The sequence below is a fragment of the Arachis hypogaea genome, chromosome 9 (genome assembly GCF_003086295.3).
Source record: "Arachis hypogaea cultivar Tifrunner chromosome 9, arahy.Tifrunner.gnm2.J5K5, whole genome shotgun sequence".
Classification (NCBI taxonomy): Eukaryota; Viridiplantae; Streptophyta; class Magnoliopsida; order Fabales; family Fabaceae; genus Arachis; species Arachis hypogaea.
In genome coordinates this window covers 21,392,158-21,413,579 of record NC_092044.1, presented here as the reverse complement: position 1 = coordinate 21,413,579, position 21,422 = coordinate 21,392,158, and the positions used below count along the sequence as shown (strand labels likewise).

General features: G+C 30.1%; 1 protein-coding gene across 5 annotated transcripts; it reads left to right on the top strand.

The window, feature by feature from the left end:
• Positions 1-498: 498 nt before the first annotated feature.
• On the top strand, positions 499-6,799 carry LOC112710675 (uncharacterized). 5 transcript variants are annotated; one of them, XM_025763020.3, is made up of 10 exons: positions 499-1,121; positions 3,276-3,488; positions 3,768-3,953; positions 4,572-4,698; positions 4,856-4,942; positions 5,057-5,250; positions 5,578-5,673; positions 5,762-5,855; positions 6,049-6,168; positions 6,549-6,799. In XM_025763020.3, exons 2-10 carry the CDS (start codon positions 3,300-3,302, stop codon positions 6,650-6,652), a joined length of 1,197 nt encoding a protein of 398 aa, XP_025618805.1. In that variant the 5' UTR covers positions 499-1,121; positions 3,276-3,299; the 3' UTR covers positions 6,653-6,799. The 5 variants fall into 5 exon arrangements, with proteins under 5 accessions (XP_025618805.1, XP_072058848.1, XP_025618808.1 ...); XM_072202747.1 differs by having other exon boundaries at positions 513-1,121; positions 3,292-3,488; XM_025763023.3 differs by having other exon boundaries at positions 539-1,121; positions 3,772-3,953.
• The last annotated feature ends 14,623 nt before the right edge of the window (positions 6,800-21,422 follow it).

Here is a 21,422-nt window from a genome sequence, read left to right as displayed (position 1 = left end):
TGAACCCTGTGAGGTGCGTGTGAGGTGCGAATTTATAGTTGTATAATTGAGTTGGTTATAATATTGGTTCACTAGTTCATCGGTTATAATATCGGTTTAATTTAGTTATTATTAAATAATTATATAAAAATTTAATATTTTTTATAATAAATATTTTTAATATTATTTTTAAATTAAAGTAATTATTATTTTATATCTATTATATGTTGTATATTATGTGTAATTATTAAAAAAATAATACTAATAAATATCATATAATCTAAAAAATTGTTATAATTAATAAAAAAATTTTTTTGGTGACTGAATTAATAAAAATATTTGTTCTCTTTTGGTAGATGTTTACCAAAATTTATATTTATAATAATAATAATAATAATAAGTCATAATTAAAAATAAGTAAGTATAAAATTAAAATAATATAACATAATTTAATTATATATTTTTATTATATATCAATTGAATAGTATATTTATTACTAAATAAAAAGCATTCGCGTCAGGTAACGACTTATTACTAAAAAGTTCCTACCCGAACGCAGGGCGGGTAATAATCCGCCTCCGGTGTGGGGTGGGTGTGCACCAGTGGTGGGACGGGGCGGGATCAGAGTGAACCCACTCCTACTCGTCCTGGAATATATATATAAATATATAAAAATTAATAAATATAAATATAATAAATATATAAGTAACTTTTGTGTCTTGTGCCTAGGGTTTCAGTTCAGTGTTTCGCTCCATCACTCTAGTTTGAAAATAAAACCCTAATATTCTTCTCCAGTGAGTAAGAGACTGAGAGTAGGGAGGGCATCGAGCTTCTTCTTCTCCAACGCCTACCCGCGCCGACCACCGTCCTCCGTCTGTGAGAGCAGAGCTTCGCCTTCGTCATCCGTATGTGGGAGCAGAGCTTCGCGCCTTCACCGCTGTCCTTGTCTGAGAGCACTTCGCTGCCATCCTCCGTCTGAGAGGAGAGCTTCGCCGCTGTCCTCGTCTGAAATCTGAGCTTCGCCGCCGACCTCGTCTGAGAGCAGAGCTTCGCCGCCATCCTCTGTTCTTCCCTGTGAGCCCGTCGTCGTAGCTGTGAACCCGTTGCCGTCGCTGCGTCCTGGGAAACACTGATTCTGTACTGTAAGTTCCTCTCTGTCTCTCTGTCTCTCTCCCGTTGTGAATTTGCAACTGTGACTCTGGTTCTCTGTAACTCTGTAATTGTAACTTATGTTAGGAAGAGTAATATATTTGCTCTGGAACCCTGTTATTCATAATTTCACATATTTGCTTATCTTTTATTTTATCATCATTTACTCTGGAATTCTATAATTCTGTAATTCTGTAATTGTAATTGGAACTTATGTTAAAAAGAGTAATATGCAGCTAATTAGGGGCACTCATAATCTGTATAATCCATATCTACTATTCCAAATTTCCAACTGCTTATGCCTTGATACTGTTTATATGCATAACATACTTTTTCAAATCTTTCGGGTATGATTAGAAGTTTACCCGTTGTTTTTTACCCTCCAATTTAGGAGAACTAAGGAGAGAGAAACAAAAAAAGAAAAAACTCATACATTGTCATTCTTTGTAATCGTACAAAGTATTAAACATCCAAACAAAAGAACATCATGTTCCTCATCATTTTGTTTTTTAACCCGTTTTTCTATTCCATTGTGAGTTAGTAACTGAAATAATTTAAAATTAAAACTTATATTAGATATCATATTTGAAATGATACTAGTATCAGATATCGTATTATTTTAATGAAAGATTAGTGAAATGCTACCACTTGTATAACATTAAATAAACATTGTAATATTATTATTGTAATGTTGTTATTATAACATTGTAACAAAAATCTAATTAAAATATACTCAAATAATTTATTTTATTTTATTTTATTTTATTTTATTTATTTTATTTTTTTAAAGATAGGGAGACTCAAACTTAATTGTACTCATGCATTTTATTATTCTATTTTTTATTATCTTTTTATCAATTTGATAAAAAAAATAGATCCAAATCAATTTAAATACTTTAATTTTACAAAATTTTAATTTTTCTCTCAATCTAAATACATAAAATTCTCAATCTTCATGTCCTATATTTTTTATTTTAGTTAAATTTTCACAATTTAATTAAAATTATTTGAAATAATTAAAAATAATTTAAATATAAATTAAAATGAGACTAATCATTGGAGTGACAAATTTTATATTAAATTTTAAATGAAGTTTTATGATATATAGTCACATAAATATTTTATATGACATTTTATAAAACCTAAAATAAAATTAAATTAAAACAATGCATTAAAAATGCTCCAAGTAACTCTCCTTCAAGAACTTTAATAACCATTTCTTCTCCTTTAAAAGACTTACTCCTTGTTGACGGGCTTTTTTTCCCTTAAAAAAATACCCCTAACAACTAGTTTATACACATGGTTAGTGATAAAGTCAAATATAAAAAGTTTTTCAAAAGATATAAATAGATTTTTATAATATTTTGTTAGATATTTTTTAAATTGATACATGTTAAACCATAAATGCTTTTATTTATTGGTTTAAATAAGTTTTTTATCCTTGTAAATTATCTATTTTTTGTTTAGTCCTTAAAAAATATCATTGAAAAAGATATTTTAACAAACAACTAAAGAAAAAATATTTTTAAATGTGTTTTAAAATAAAAAAATGTAATAAAAAAAACTAGTTGTTTTCTTCAAAAACCCTACAAGAATCCTAATACGGTAATACCACAGCATCAGCTGCAAAACACCATAACTGACTCGACAAGGGTGCTTTCTCTTCTTTCTCCTACTCTCTCAATTGGCTTTCTCACCGGCAGCGTGAATTCCGGCGGTGGAGCATAGTCCATCGGTGACTTAACAGCATTTATAGGTTCTTCTTCTCTCTTCATTTCCGCGCTCTGACTCTGCCTTTTTTCCCTTTCAGAATCTCGTTGTCCTCTGTTTACTGTTTCTCCTTATTTGGGTTTCTTTTTCTTCCTGTTTGTGTTTGCTGTTCACTGGTGATTAAGTTTAATTAGGATTTGACGATGTTAACTGCATGTTCTGTTTTACTTTTACTTAGACTATGGAGACGATGAATGGTTCTGATATCGTGTATGATTTCTTGTTTTTAAACATTTGTATATGTCATACATAGATGCAGAATGATGTTACGTGTGTTTGTCCAAATAGCGCTTGATAGCATGCCATCTTGCATGTTGAATGGTTGATACTTGTTATGATACTGGTGTTTATTGTGGATGAACTTTGATGTGATGCAGTTATAAATTTATTTAGCTTCAACAATGTCATCATCGTCCGAAGACGAGTCGATGTCCGAGATGGAAGAACAGGAGAATCAGAATAAAGAAATGAAGCATGAAAATGGAGTGCTTGATTACATAATGAGCTTGGAAAGTGTGCCAACAAAGCTCCCTCCACATCTTGAGCTTCTCAGGACCCGGGTCCTATGCAACAACGATGCTCCTCAGCATGTAAAACCTTGCTATCTCTATGTTCATTTTTTATTTTTAGTCTGTTTTTTCCTTGTGGTTCTCTCAAATCCAGTTTGTAATTTTATTATTTTGGAATTTGTGTTGTGTGTTTGTATGATAGGTGTTAATGAGTTTCAATGAAAACTTGTAGGTTTTTTTTCAGCTTATTTCACTTTTTGAGTGATTAAGTAATATGTATATGCTGGTTCTAAATTTTCTTTTCTTTTTCTTTTTTATCGGTTGCCTGCTATTTATGTTTTCCTATGTTGATGTTTGTAGACAGATACCATACAGTATTCTGGTGCTTATGCAGCATTAGGTGTTGATAATAGCTTGCGGTTGGATAATTTCAGTCAAAACTTCAAAGTTGAAGTGAAGCGGCTCACAGATGATGACATAGAGTTTGATATGATTGGTATTGATCCTTCACTTGCCAATGCATTTCGAAGAATCCTTATAGCAGAGGTGAAATGTTTATTTAATACTTTCCTCAATATTTATAATCAGTATGTCAGACTTGTTTATCTTAAATATTGCATCATTTATAGTCCATTTTGAAGTGCTTTGGTACATTTGGTTGGAACAAAAGGGTCCTTAATGATTCTTTTTTTAAAAGGGATTTGCATCCATTGTTACATAGTGTACCCATGTAGGTCTTAGCTAACTCATATTTATTTGTGGATTTCGTATCCTCATCTTTACGCTATCTCCTCCCTAATGAAATTTCTTTTTCTAATACAAAAAGTATTTATTTTATTTTTTTCACAATCTCATAGCCAAATATTACGTTCAAAAGAGTTGAAGGATGAATTCCAACTGGTTATTGTTTTTGTCTTTTTTTTTTTTGGTCGATGATGTCAGAAACAGGGATACGTTACTTTGCTTTGATGCTTTAGCCAAACAAAAATTTCTTTGATAAACTGTGGTCTAGAATTACCCCTGTGTGTGTATAACATCTTTTGGCAGTGTTATTTTCACCTTGATGTGTTGGCCTTTCTTGGTTTCTTTCTCTCCAATTTTATGTTTTGCCATTAATAGTTCAATGGAAATTATCAAATTCTGATGTGATGGTTATAAATTTAGGTACCAACAATGGCTATTGAAAGAGTTTACATTGCAAACAATACATCACTTATACAAGATGAAGTTCTATCCCATAGATTAGGCCTCATACCAATCATTGCTGATCCCAGGCTATTTGAATATCCAGGTCTAATTTCTATGTTGTCACCTAATTTGTTTCTGATTATGTAAATATCTTTCTTGTGTGATAGATAAAATTCTATATAGGTTGTTTTGCCGTTTGTGTAGATGATCTCATAATATGGCAGACTTGAATTTGTCTCCTTTTTTTTGTTTGTGAATAGATAATGCTGGGGATGATAGGAATGAAAAGAATACCATTGTCTTCAAACTACATGTTGCTTGCCATAAAGGACAGCCACGTATGACCGGTAAATGAGTCTGGCTCTTGCTTGATATTGAAATGTTGCATTTAATTTTATTTGGCTATTTTAACTTTAATCATATTAGCAATCTTTTTTGTTTGATGATGTTGCAAAATGCAGTGAGATCAGATGAACTAAAGTGGTTACCTAATGGGAGTGAGCTAATAGCTGAAGATGCCAAACCAAGTGCAAGTTCAAAACCAAAGACATTTACATCCTTTACTTGCAGTCAAGAATCGATTCCCGAAATTTCCAGCAATCCAATTGGTCCCAAATATTTGGATATTATATTAGCTAAACTTGGACCTGGTCAGGTAAAAATTCTATCTACCTCACTATTTAGGGTAACACACATTTCAATTGAGTGCTTGGTGATAAATAAACTGGAAAAAGGAATTTATCTGTAGCTCTTCATAGAGATTGGGTGAGTTTTGCATGTTATATATACTGCGTGCTATTTGTGTGTGCTGATGTAGTAGCACTATGTGCTTTTCAATTGGAAACTTATCGAGCATAGTGCTTGAATAAGCAGATTTGAATTGGAAACTATCAGGTCTCTCTCCCCCTTTCTTTCCGAGAAAGACTAAAACTAGCAGTATTTCTAACCTAATATTTGGTTTACTGTATATGTGTTTTAATAGGAAATTGAACTTGAAGCTCATGCAGTTAAAGGTGTTGGTAGAACACATGCAAAATGGTCACCAGTTTCCACTGCTTGGTATCGGATGCTTCCGGAGGTAAGGGAGTATATATATCAGTGTTGGTCAAATTTACTCGCTATCAAAACTTACAGAAATTTGGCCTCTGTATGTTTGACTTATATAGGTTGTCCTCTTGGAGAACATTGAGGATGATCTGGCCGTCAAACTACAAGAAAAATGTCCAGTTGGATTATTTGACATTGAAGATATTGGGGAAGGTATTTTTGTTTTTAGATCCATGCTTCTTGCATCAGATATATCTTTCAATTGTTGACCACATTTTCTCTGGAAATTGCCATTGCTTTTGCATCAATGCCTTTTCCGTATTGTATACAACGTTCTGTAAATTACGCAAATGATGTAAAGTTTTCCTGTTGTGTAATAACTAGATACTGAGTTAATGTTGGACAGGCAAAAAAAGGGCCACGGTAGCCAGACCACGAGATTGCACTCTGTGTAGGGAATGCATTAGAGAGGGAAAAGAATGGGAAGATCGTATATCATTACGTCGTGTTAAAGATCACTTCATTTGTAAGTACTATGGTTCCTTCAAATTGTCTAAAGCTGTCTAATTTTCTTTTCTTTTTTGTATTAAAAATACTAAAGCACATGTAGGGCAGTGAGAGACAATTCCAAATAACAACGAGTAAACTAAAGAGAATATAGTACTGTGTAAACCAAAAACATAATGTGTAGTGCAAAAAACATAATGCACCATATTTGACCTCTCTCTCTCTCTCTGGCCTTATTTTACTTTCTCTCTCTCTCTCTGGCCTTATTTTACTTATGTTTAACTCAATATCTATTTTTCAAAGTAATCTTGTGTAATTTTTTCTGATAGGGATTATTGTTTTGATAGGTTCCCAAAATTACTTGCATATCTTTTACTTTTTTCTTCTTCACCCTTGTAGTTACTATTGAATCGACTGGAGCATTGCCCCCTGAAGTGCTATTCACTGAAGCTGTGAAGATTCTGGAAGACAAGTGTGAACGAGTAATTACTGAACTTTCTTGATTTTCTGTGGTATCTTGCAACGAAAGCAATGGTAAAAATGTAGTAGTGCATGATTACACATGGTTTGTATTGTTATTATCTTTATCTAATCCTCTAAGAATATATATTTTTTCTTTTGATATAAAAGCTCTCTTTTCTTGTAGTGAATCCCAACCCTTTTTAGCAAATAGGAAATCTGATTGGAGATTTTATACCAAAAAACATTCCTCGTTTAATGGTATATATACCATCTAATTAAAGGCTGAAATTGTTCCCAAGGTGGAATACTTGATTTAATTTATACCTCTGAAGTCAAACAAAAAGATGATTACAAAATGGAAAAAGAACTTTTCCTCTTCTCGAAACTAATTTATCCCCTATCAACCCAAACCAAAAAAAACTTACATATAATAAATGATTATTGTACAGCAATTGAGCAACGCATTTTAAGTTAGTTAGTTACCCACAACCAAAAGGTTTAGGAACCCGAAAGGAAGAAAGCCAAGTAGCACCACAGGCAGTAACATGAAACCATGCTAGTTTTTATATCCCATGTAGTATTGTCCGCCCCCATACAATTGTAGATTTAGACAAATTATTTTAGTATTGACACATGGTTGTATAAGTTTAAGATTACTTCAAAAGGATTAGAGTTTAAAAATGAGATCCCGTCACACTCCGAACACAACTACACTCAACTGAACTAAAAAACTAATATGAATGATGCAGAGAACCACAAATATTAGTGCTGTTAGGGTGCATTTGGAACAGAGATTGAGATTCAGAAATAGAGACTGAACTTAGTTTAAGTATTGTGTTCGGCATAAAATATACTAGATTGAGTTACGTATTGTGTTTGGTTTAAGATAGAAACTGAAATTAAATTATTCAAGTTACATTAATACTCCTATTATATTTTAGTTAAACAAAAACCCCTAGGTAATTGAAAGTAGCGTTCACCCCCCCTTTGTTAAAGCACTTCAGCCCCGCCACAGGCAGCAAAAGACAAACCCCATTGAGCAAAGCCCACACGTGTTTTCTTGTGTGCCTTGCTTTTTAATCGTAGCGCCATGAACCATCTCCCAGAATTGTGAGTTCGGTGCCTCCTCTTCCCACGAAGTTAGAGCACGCCACCGCGAAGGTGACAGCGATTTCGGCGGCGCTTCTGGGTACCATATTGCTGTACCATATTGCTGGTCACCGCTGTGAAGTTAGTGGGTGTTTGCCTCTGAATCTTTCTCTGTCTCTTTCTTTGATTTACTGTTTGAGAAATTGAACCACAATGGAGATTGAAAAAGAAGACAATGTTTTATCCTAAAAATTTCATTAAACAAGGGTAATGTTGAAATATTATAAATAGGGTAAAGTACTAAATTGGTCCCCTATGTTTGGGCGTATTTCTATTTTGGTACTTAAGGTTTAAAGTGTTATATTTGAATCCAAAAAAGTTTCAATTAGCTTCAATTTAGTCCCACCGGAGGTCAAAGATAAATAATTAGCGAAATTTTCTATATGACAATAGTATAAGAATAAGGTCGATAATCTAGAGAATAAGTACAAGCTCTAGAGACACAAAATCAACGTATTTATTTATCATTTTTCTTATAATTAAAATAAAATATTTTCTATAAAACTAAAAAAAATGTTAAATACATGTATTGCTGCATCTACGATTGATTTTGTGCCTCTGGAGCTTGTACTTACTCTCTAAATTATCGATTTTGTTCTTATACTGCTGTCATGTAGGATATTTCGTTAATTGTTTATCTTTGACTTCACGGTGGGACTAAATTGAAACTAACTAAATAAAACTTTTTTGGATTCAAATAGGACACTTTAAACCTGAAGGACCAAAATAGGATTACGCCCAAACGTAGGGGACTAATTTAGTACTTTATCCTTATAAATATAACGAGGGTGCTTTAGGCAGAAAGACTTATGTAAATTTTAGTCTATGTTTTTAAAATTTTTAGTCTCCTGAGTTCCTATTTTCTGGAGATACTAAACAAACTGAAATTATGAAAATAGAGATTAAAATTTTAATATCAGTTTCTTATCACCAAACACAATATTAAATCCTAACCCTTCAATTTCAGTTCCAATCTCCACTACCAAATACAACTTTAATGTCATTATAACTATTTCTAAGTATGGGATAAAACTACAAAGCAAACAACAAAAATCAATTATAGCAAAACATTATAGTATATGATCTACCACATTATGAAGGTAACAAAAAAAATTTGCTCACAAAAAATAACGATTATATTTCAAAATAATTAAATTAAGGGTAATGCTACTATGCTGAAAGCAAATTTTTTCAGCATATGAGGAACTGATGTATTGTAATTGGATGACTGACGCGTATAAATACTGTGGTTATACACACAGACAATTTCTGTCACATAGTCAGAAGAGAGTATAAAAATGATTAGGTAAAATAGATTAATGTTGCCATAATACTTTGATTATATTTATTAGACTTTTTGATGGGCTAGTCAAATTATTTTTATGTGTGGGCTAAGTTTTTAATGTTAATTTATAAAAAAATTTATTGAATTTATATTTTTATGATAATATAAAAACTAATTGCTTAAAAGATAATTGTATTTGCAATACATAAATAATGTGTAATGATAAAAGAAATTTTTATATTACAAATAAAGAAACGTAAGATTAATTTATTGTTGAATACTTCATTATTTATAAAGCAATGATATTTTTTTCCAAAAAAAATTAATGATAAGGAATTTAAATAGGTATTTAAAATAAATTTTTAAATGTATTTTATTTTAGTTAGAATCTTGAATTTAAATTTAGCCTAAATGTTTTGATAGTCCATGAAATAATTAAAAGTAGGTTTGGTCCAATAATAATAATAATAATAATAATAATAATAATAATAATAATAATAATAATAATATAGATAAAATCAAAGGTTTATTGTGTCTACCCACTTTAATATTTTAGAATGTTTCGATAAAATTAAAAAATAGTATTAACCTTCCAATTATTTTAATAATTGCCCAACTTTTTCTCTTTCTCAAATTTTCATATAATTTAAATTTAAATCTCACTTTTTTCATATATTTCTTTCTTTACGTGTTGATTTTTAAATTTTATATAAATTTACGTGCAAATATATTGGATCTTTGGAGATATATTGACAATATAAAATATTTTATACTATCGTGTAATGATATTTATTTTTTTATGACTATTCACATAATCAATACAAAATATAGTTATTTTTACTATATGATCTTACGTAATTAAAGGTACAAAAAAATTATTTTACATTGACAATGTATCAAATTAAATTATAAAAATATTCGTAAAAAATTCTTGATTAATTAAATATCATATTTTAAAACTTTTTTCTCCATGATTTATGAATTAAACATTGTAAAAAATTTTTTACCCAGTCACTAAAATTAATTTTAAATACTTGTTTAAATTTTTTATAATGGACTTACTTTAAAAATATATTTTTTGGTGTCGTAAATAATAAATAAAAAATAATATAATAAAATAAAATACATTTTAAAATTATTTTAAATACCTATTTAAATTCCTTATCATAACTTTCTTTAAAAAAATATATATCCTTACTTTATAAATAATAAATTATTCGACAACAAATTAATCTCACATTTTATTGTTTATAATATAAAAGCTTATATCATTGTACTTTATTTATATGTTATAAATACAAGGTTATTTTTAAAGAAATCAATTTTTGTATTGTCATAAAAATGTCAATCGAATAAGTTTTTTTTATAAACTCATATTGAAAACTTAGCCCACACTTAAAAAAATAATTTGGCTAGCTCATCAAAAAATTCAATAAACATAATCACAAACATTAAGACAATATTAATATATTCTATCTAATTATTCTCCTACATCCTTCTGACTGTGTGATAGAAATTATGTGTGTGTGATTATAGTACTTATATGCGTCACTCATTTAATGACAACACATCAGTTATGCACATACTGAAAAAATTTTGCTTTCAGCACCATAGCATTACCCTTAAAATAATAAAAGGTGCCCTCTATGATTAAAAGTAAGTTCATAAAGAAGTATAGAAAATCCTGTGTTTTAGGTGCGGTATCGACACGTGCATATGTTGTGTCTTTAAAAGGAGCAGGTTCACTGGGAGTTGTAATTGACAGCCGAACATTCGAATCAATTTCTCTTTGCAACGGGTTGAATTAAAGTTGGTGTCATTTTGTTTAGGTTATTGGACTAAACCTTCTCGGTGTTTGGACATCTATAACAATATATAATGCCAATACTGAGTTTTTGGTGTTCAACTTTATGTTCCAATATCACCCTTAGGCTCTGTTTGGTTTGTGTATGTACTAAGACATAGACATTAAGATATAGACACTTGAGACATTCGTGTTTATGTATGATGTTTGGATATAATGAACATGACATTGGTGTAGTGTCTAATATTATGTTTGGTTAATAAAACACAAGAACACTACATAATTAGAATGACTATTTTGCCCTCCTAATTTAAATTAAAAATTCAATAGTTAAAAAAAACAACCCAGAGAGGCAGAGCCCCAAATTGATTCCAGGGTTTCTACTTTCTCCCTTTAACCTCAAGCCCCCAGAAATCTCCCTCTTGTGCGATCTCCTTCTTCGCGGTGCTCCTCCGTCGTGTGCGATCCCCTTCTTCTTCTTCTTCTTCTTAATTGTTAGTCTTAATTGTTGCGAGTGTGTTTGATAGGTTCCGTTTACGAGAGGGAAAGAGGAAGGCGGCTCATTGATGAAAAGCCCGTGTATTGAATTAGCGTCGAAGAAGAAGCCGTCTCCTCCACGTTTGGCAGGTATCTACCATACCCATTCATAATATTTACAGCTTATACTATATTTTTAAGAGTTAGGATTTTGCAATTTAAGGATTAAGGTTTACCGCATTTTGGGAATACGGTGCTTAAAATAGTAGTAATTAAAAAAAATTTACTTATCAAACTTTACAATTTAGTGGATACTTTAGTCGATACTTTTGATATATTTAGAATTTTATGGTGATCAATTGTTGTGATGATAGTTCGTTGGGCTTAACTTGGTAAGTGCTTCATAGGATGGAATATTTCTTCTTCTTGTTCATCTTTCCCCCCTTTTTTTCTGCTACAATGTAATCAATGCAGAAATAACACTTGAACCTGTACAAGTTATTCATAAATTCGTTTATCTTGGTGAAACAACCACACATGAAAGTTAGGGTTTGCTTTGCGTGTGTACTGTGTTCAACCAATTGATGGCTTCAACATCTGTCCACTTGTTTGTGTTGTTGTTTTTCTTATTTTCATATGGCGAAGAGCAATTAACTACAGTTGTTGGCCTAATTTGCATCAATACTCAGTATTGCAATTCTTAATGCTTTGCAATTACAAATATCCATATTTTAATTTTGATCTAAATATATTTAAGTATTTAGCTTATAATGCTGAGTAGATTGAAGTGTATAGGTGACATCTTGAAAGATGCATTATATATTGATATTAGGCTTCATGTTGTTGATGCTTTTTATTATTTATTATTGTCGAAAATGTTGATGAAATCCATATTTATAATCCATCCATTTACCAGTGAATTCATGCTAATACTTTGAGAATAGAAATTGGTGTTTGAGCTATATGCTTTTTTGTGGTAATGCATTTAGCTTAAGCTGTCTCTTATTTCAAATTTTGAATGTGTTTATTGAATTTCTTTTTGCTGAGAATGTTTGTGCCTGCTATGAAAGGATCAGGCAGTTATGAACAGCAGCAAAAATGGTTGGCTTTGGCTTATAAGATGCAAATAATTGGTTGCTATGCACAAACAGAAATTGGTCATGGATCAAATGTTGAACAGCTTGAGACAACTGCAACTTTGGAACAAATATTACTTTTGAAAGTTGTAATTTTTTTCAATTATGTGGCACTGTATTTGTACAATGAACACCTGAGAAACAATAGCATAAGAGTTCTATTGGTATAGTTTTAGGATTCAACACAATTGTATGATTGAAAATTATATGAATTGAAAATTGAATGAAAAGTGGTTTCTTTGAAATTTAATTTGGCCTGTTGTTTGCTTTCAGCAATGAGTATTTAAAGTATATTTTGTTTGCATTGCACTAATATGTAACTGGAGAATTTGAAACTCAAGCTGTAAATATCGTGTATAAAATCAATACAGGAAGTGCAGTATTTTAGGATCTAAAAATTGATTCAAATTTTGCAGAAGTGCACAACTTTGTTGTGCAAAAGTAAACTGCACAATTAAAATTCAACTGTACCTACGTGCAGAAAATTAACAAACAGAATGCATAAATTAATTTCAAATATGCAGAAGTAAATAACTTTAAGGACAAAATTACACAATACATTCGAAAATCGACAACAGAATTACAGAATTTGATTGCAATAATGTATAATTGCACAATATAAAATGTAAATTTGTATAATATAATTAATAAACACATGAGGCATAACTTAGGTGCATAAACCAAAATATCAACACATATTGTTGCAGATTACAAATAAAAGTCAGTTCATGCATAAATTAGGTGCATATATATAGCTATTGCACTTTAATAATACAACAATTACCTAAACCCTGTTCAATTATAGCAAAGTACCCATAGTATTTAGCAATAGACCTTAATAAGATAACAACTAATTAAACCAACAACACTAATAATAGCTAAAAGTTTTCCATTATTTCTCGTACGAATGCTGCCTTTTCCTCGTCCAAACTACAAAAGGTTGCCTTCAATTCCAGATTTTGCACAAATTTTTTTGCAACTTGCACAATCTCCATTGTGTCAAAGTCAAGACTCTTTAAAGTTTTGCCCAGATTCACTTGGTCATTTACCCCGCTCATTGCATTTGCTAATACTTGCACATGCTTTCTTTGATCTTCTACTGCGGACTTAAAAGTTTCAGCCAAGTTTGATAGGATTACAGCATCATTGGTTTTCTTAGTTGCAGATTGATGTCCTTGATTTCTCTCACTTGATGAAGCAAAAGAAGTCGAGAAGGTGTTGTGTAATTCACTCTCAGCAGCCCCTAAATCCTCCATGTCAATATCCTCGCTGCCTAATCCCAAGCCACCAACTGTGGCCGCAGCAAATGTAGATCCCGGAGTAACATCTTCTTCAGCATCTTTGCCACTGCATGCTTCAACACTGGTAGCTCTATCCTTACCAAAAATATTGCCAAGACATTCAAACAAGGGAAATGGCTTGCCGGGAGTGTAGAGTGTGACGTTGCGACCCTATACCATAAACCAAAGTCGACATTAATAAACATAGCAAAAATGAAATTCACATTTCTAAGTTTAAAAATCTTGCAAGAGGAGTGATTAAAAACGAAAAACATACGTTTTCCCAAGCTTCCAATACTTGCTTGCTATCGACTTCAACACACATTTTTTCCGAATTCCATCCAAAGCCGCTACAACCCAACATCTCAGCCACATACATATATTTTTCTTTTAGTCGCTTGTGTTTATTTCTGATGTGCTTCACAGTAAGTACAAGAAGCTCTCACATGGACTCAAATTCATAATTTTGAAACATCAAACTGATTCAAATTGAACCATAATATTACATTATCTTTTTATTTGTTACCATCACTTATAATTTATTTTATTGACCAAATCAAAGAAAACAAGATAACCCAACATAATACTCCAGCTAAACTCTAAACATAATACTCCAACTGAACCCCATTAAAAATACATATCCAAAACAGAAGATTACCCAACACATAAGTGTTCAAAAAAATGTATATCCAATACAACAACATACAAATACAATATACAAACAAACAAGAAGATTACGATTATTTCAAACCTTGAGCTGAGCTTTCTAGCACAGATGAAGGAGAAAGATTGTGATAGAACAATAAAAAGCTTCAGAACATTGAACAACACACACAAGTGAAGAAGATTTACAAAGCTGCAAAAGTGAGAAAACAAAGGAGAAGAGATTAGAACTAGTTAGGGTTTGTGAAAAGGAGAAGGAGATTATCATAGAATAACAACAAGTTTCACAAAATCAACTAACGCATACATACGATGGAGAATACACAAAGATTCAGAAAACAAATGACAAGGGCTGAGAATTGATTAGGGTTTGTAAATAGAGAAGGAGATATTTGTAATTTTGAAAAATTGATGAGGATAAAATGGTCCAAAAATAAAATTTTAGATCTGTGTCCAAGGCTTTGTTCTGTGTCTCACCATTTTATTGAGACACTAAAAATATGTATACTGTGTATGTTTATGGGTATGCGTGTATCTCTAATTTTTGTGTCTCACTAACCAAACACCATCACGTTCTACCGTGTCTATGTCTTGCCCAGACAGACACACTAACCAAACGCAGTGTTAGTGATAGAAGTTTTCGTACATGCATGCGTCAGTTTTTAAATAAAAAAACTTCCACCATTAACAACACATATTTTTCTATCTCATTTTCATTCTGTGTTTTCATTATTAACCGTAGAAACGTGTAACCTCTTTTTCAATTCTTCATTTCAATAATTTATCCTTTTTCAATTTTTCTTAATTCTCTTCTCCATTATGAATGTGCTTCTCTAGATGAGTTTTTGTGGTTTTCTGAACTAAATAACGACGATGCCAAATATTTATTAATTAATTTTTTTAAATACCCTAATAACACAATAAACATCTAAATTTTCTATTATATATTTTTTAACATTTTAACTTTCACGATATTATACAGCCTAATTTAGATAGCCAAAACACAGTAAAATAAGTAACAAGAAGATATAAAATTCTACTTTTTGTTATGTGGTACAAAGATAATATAATAATATAATAAACTATAAAAAAATAAAATAAAATAAATAAAAATAAAAAGATATAAAATTTTACTTTTTGTTCTGTGGTATAAAAATAAAATAATAATATAATAAACTGTAATATTCTAGTACAAAAGAACATATAAAGAGTCTTCTATCTTTTTATTTTAATTTTGTTACAAATACTAATATCATTTACTTTTAATTTTTAACTTTCAAGATAAATGCAAAGATGTGACCTTTTATGCATTAGATAATTTAAAAAATTTATTATAGAAGAAGTTAAGAATATGAATGAGTGAGAGACAGAGAGAATTTTTTAACATATTAAATTTGAGTTATATCAAGTGATGATTAATAAACAAATTAAAACTCTAAATTCAAAAAATATCTCTCTTTTTACAGAGTTTCACTTTAAGTAATTATTTGTTTATAGATAGTATTTAAGTGACAAGCAAAATAATAAGAATGTTTGTATTAGATTATGAAAACTAATGTCATCCTTATAGTAGGATCGCATTATTTCAAAATATGCAAAATAAAATAATAAAATATAGTTTAATTAATTTACCCAATAAAACAAACGTAAAACTTATATAAAAGTAGTCAAATATAAGAAACAATAACAGTCTTTTATTCTAAGGATCTATATTAAATTGCAACTTAAATTTATAATTATTAGTTAAAAACTTACAATAATGTAATATTTTTATTAAATTAGTTAAAAATAATATATTTTGATATTATTTTTATGGATTATTGACATCAAATTTTATAATTTGAGCAAAAATTTTGAATGCTTTATGTGGTACATCTTTTTTAATAGAGTAATAAGACAACTTAAAATGCACATCAAGAAAAAACTATTATTTTTATATATCTAGATATTCAAAAGACACAAAAACCAATTCTTTTAATAACACTTCAACGACTCATAAAAGTTAACACAATAAATAATTATAGATCAAAGAGATCGACAAAATTGAAAGTTGCGATAATGGTACTTGATGATCATTATTTACGATCGGGTGAAGAAAAGGTGGGAGGAGAAGAAGAAAATGAGAAGGAGAACAAGGCAATAATAGTGTGTGATAGAAAATAATAGTAAGAGAAAACAATAGTGTGTGATACAATAAGAAGATATAATAAAAGTATAAATTAATAATTAAAAAAGTAATAAAATTAAAGATAATTTAATAAATTGAAAATAAAATTTAAAAATAAAATATTTTTTATCTCTTAGAATTATAAATATAAAATTAAAAAAAAATTTTGAATATAATTTTTTATCTTTGCTTCAAATTAAACACTGTTAAAAAATAAATAAATAAATTTTATAATATTTATAAATAATTACTTTAAAAATATTTATCTTGATTTTATTACACATAATAACAACATAATAAATTTTTTAATATCTTATTTAATTTAAAATTTTTAAATTTTAACGTCCTAAAAGTTAAATAACTTATAAAATTTTTATATTTATTTTAAAATATTTTTTATTTTTAATTTTTAAATTATTTTATCAAATCTATAATTAATTGAATTCTTCCCTATAATAAGGAATCAATTTAATTGAATAATCTTGAAGCGTTTATATAATTATTTTTATGGACAATAAATCTGACAGTTTTTTCAAGACTCAAAAAGTTATTGATAAGGAGATATATGATGAATTACGAAAATTTTTCTTAGGTACATAATTTTTATATTCTTCTATTTTGTTTATTAATTATTCTTATAGTTTGATATTTAAAAACGAAAAAAATAAGCATTTTTATTTCTTCTGTTTTTTTATTATTTATAGGAAAATGAAGGCCTCTTTAGATTTAGATCCATATTTTGGCCTATCAATTAAAAAAGATGAAGACAAATATAAATATCTATGAAATTTAAATAAAAAAAATCTTTTGTAAATAACTCATATGTATTTTGATTTATATATAATCTTTTTGAATCAGGATAATATTATTATCATTATTTGTTGAACTATGTTTTTTCTTATATATATATTATATATATTTATTTTGTGCTTTTATAATTTAACATTTTAAAGATTTTTTTATAATAATTCTAATTTTAACAAAATATAATATAAATAAAGCTATGTTAATATTAGAATAATAAAAAATACTTATTTAATAAATTTTAAAAATAAATAATATATTAACAAAAAAATAAAAATAATTTTTTAAAAAATAATAAAAAAGCGGCTGAAGACGCACGATAGTAAATTTTGAACCTAAGACCAAGAGTTTGTGAAAAATTTACAACAAAAATAATAATCAATTAAACAATTTATACCAAACAAAATAAATTGTCAAAGTTTTAGTTTTATAAAATATTTAGGGGGTTACAGCTAGGGATGGCAGTGGGGCGGGTAGGGGCAGGTTTTTGCCCTACCCGACCCCGCCCCGCCCCGCCCTCCTAGTACCCCACTACTACCCGCCCCGCCCCTACACGCGGGTAGTAGGCTATTCTACCCTAACCCGCCCCCACGGGTACCCGCCCCGCCCCTACGCGCCCCTATAAAAAAATAAATGACATTTTAAATTTTACACATTCATATATAAATCAAGATAAAACTTAAAATTCATAACTGAATTAAAATACAAACATAAGATTCATACAATGTCAAATAACTTAAAATTAAAAAAGAGTTCATACAATGTCAAATAACTAAATTAAAATACAAACATAAAGAAATTACATCATTAAAATATAAAAAAGTCTTCCATCCTTATTCTTGATCACTTTTCACATCTTCATCATCATTCAAGTTTTGAAGATCAAGATTCAAACCTAAAAATCAAAAGAGATAGCAATTAATATATTAATTACTATGATGTAAAAAATTAACATAAATAAATATTAAGTAATATATCACCTTTATTCCCTAAAGCTGCCCACAACCAACTTTGGCCACACATCAAAGCTTCAATTATGCTTTCTTTGAGCTTTCCGCGATGAGGAGAGATTACACGACCACTTGTACTAAAAGCAGATTCAGAAGCAACAGTGGATACTGGAATGACATATATATCCTTGGCTATTTTTGCCAAAACTTTAAATTTCATTTGATTGTTCTTCCACCATTTCAAAACATTAAAGTTAGGATCATTTGGAGGATGAATTTCCTCCTCAAGATAATGATCAAACTCAACATTTACACATGAACCCCTTGTCATTTTTCTTCTTTTAAGATACACCATATAATCATCACCCCCAAATATGCTTGTATTTCCACTTTCATCAACTTTCTTTGTACCAACATGTGACACTTCAGAACTCATTTTTTGATTGTATTCATTAACCAACTCATTACACAACTGATGAATTCTATCAACTTGCTTGGAACATTCTATTGGATCTGGATACATTTTTTCAAATTGAAACTCAACTCCAGCCATCTTGTACCTAGGATCTAAAACAGCAGCAACACCCATAATGCCATGAATCTCATCCCAATACTTCTCAAATTTCTTCTTCATGCTAGATGCCATATTAGCAATTAAAGAATTACTAGAAAGTTGCCATTCATCCAATGAGACTTTTATTTTACAAATCAAAATAAAGTAAAGATTGGCCGTTGGAAATTTAGAACCAGAAAACAGCTGAGTGACATCATAAAATAACTTCAATCTATCACATATTTTCTTGGCAAGTTCCCACTCCTCATTACTTGGCACAGTTTTATATTGGGGTTCTTTCTGCCTTAACCTAGGAAAGACAGCTCTATATAACAATGCAGTTTCTAACATCAAATAAGTTGAGTTACACCTAGTCGGACAATCAAGAACCAATTTTTTAGTAAATAGGATCGCTGTTTTAGCACATCAACTCACAAAAGTTTCATTCCTTTTCTGCATTGCAGTCCAATACAATACACTACTACGAATCTTTTCAATACTTTCCTTCATTATACTCAAACCATCCTTGACAATCAAATTTAATATATGAGCACAACAACGCATATGAAACAATTTACCCCCCAACATCAAGAATGAAGAATCTAGACGCCCCAACAATTCATCTATCATATCATCATTAGTGGAACAATTATTCAATGTAACAGTAGACAGTTTTCTATCAACGTTCTATTCTAACAATATTTTCATCAATGTTTGAGTAAGAACTTCACTTGTATGGGGACAAGGAACATAAAAAAAGCTGAAAAATAAAACAAACATGCATGCATTTTAGATTAACGAAGCTCAACATACAAAGACAACACAATGTATAAAAGTTTACGAAATTTTTGAAGTACCTCAATAGGCGCATTTGCAACTTCCACGAACTATCGATATAGTGAGCTGTGACAACCATGTAACCCTTTTCTTGATTGGAAGTCCACATGTCGCTAGTTATCGCAACTCTACTATCATTTTCATCTAGTTGAAGAGTTAATTTCAGCTTCTCATCCCCAAACATCTTCAAGATGTCTTTCCTAATCGTGTTGCGACTAGGCATTTTAAATGTTGGTTGCATTGATGCAAATGCTCGCCTCAGTCCATGGTGGTCCACACAACTCAAAGGATACTCATGCAGGACAATCATTTCGGCGACACACTTCCTTGTCTTTGAAGGGTCAAATACAAAGCCATCCTCGTTTACTTTGGATTAATATTACTCTCAACTTCAATTTCATTATCGGTCGGAGCAACATTATTGCTTTGTGTATCTTCTCTAGCATTGCTAGCCATAAAATTACCTTAACAAACCTACATTGAAAACACAAGGCATATAAACTAGAGATATATAAGTGTGGAGAATGAATCACAACAATAAAGTAACAAATTCTTATCCATAAATAAATGTCACTGGAAAAGCATGCTTTATATTATGATGCTAGTTAAGGCCAGTTTCTGAAGGGAAAATAATGATAAATCTAATTAGTAATAACACAAGGGTGACAAGTAGAATTTCAATATCTAAATTCTAATATGTTGCAGAACATGGCAACAATAAGATATGATCAGATAAATATCAAGCATACCAAATATGTAAAATTCCCATCACTTGCTCAAACACAACAAAGAAAGCAACACTCAACATAGCTTGATATCTAATTCACTCAAACTAAATTGCTTGAAGAGAAATACACATGCAGAAAAAGAAACATCCTCTACCAACAAAACATATACTGTATTAATAAATATAATTAAACAGAATCTAGAGAAGCTGAAGAATCTGATGAATCTAGGTTCAAGTACACAAGTCCAAGAATCAACATGGGAATAGAATTAGAGTACAATAATAGAACAAGAGGAAACAATTAAGTTCCAGTACAACTTACTCTTTTATGTTTGTTATCAAATTGAATGTTCAATTAATATCAATAATACAAAGTATTAGAGCTCAATGCCGATAAGCTAAGCCTTTTAAAGTATTTTGCACAGGTTGAATATATGACTTCAAAGGAATGAAAAAGAAAAAATATTTACATTACAGTAATCTTAAAAGTAAACCGACAAATAGAATTTTCTTCCACTCATATGAGGATTCAGCATGTCTGTATTTGAAACACAATCATGTACGAGTGTCAAAGGAGAAAAGAAGAATAATAGCCTACAACAGCAATAAAACCACTCACTAACACGTAGTCCTAACTCCTAAGCACGCAAGAGCAACTTATCAAGTCCACAAAATGGTTATGAAGCTTATTTCCATCAACCAATATGCAGTCAAAACAGAGCTACCTATGTCATTTCTTACAAAGCTTATTTCCATCAACCAATATGCAGTCAAAATAGAGCTACCTATGTCATTTCATTTACAGTCTACAGTTACTAAAATCAATCAACAATCAGCAAATCAACCAATTCAATGAAAAAGGAACATACATAAGTGTTGAGCTGCCTAACGATGAAACTAATATGGCAATTATTATGATTATTGGCTCACCAAATGCGATATGAACAATCACAAAATCTAAACAATTTCAAATCAATCA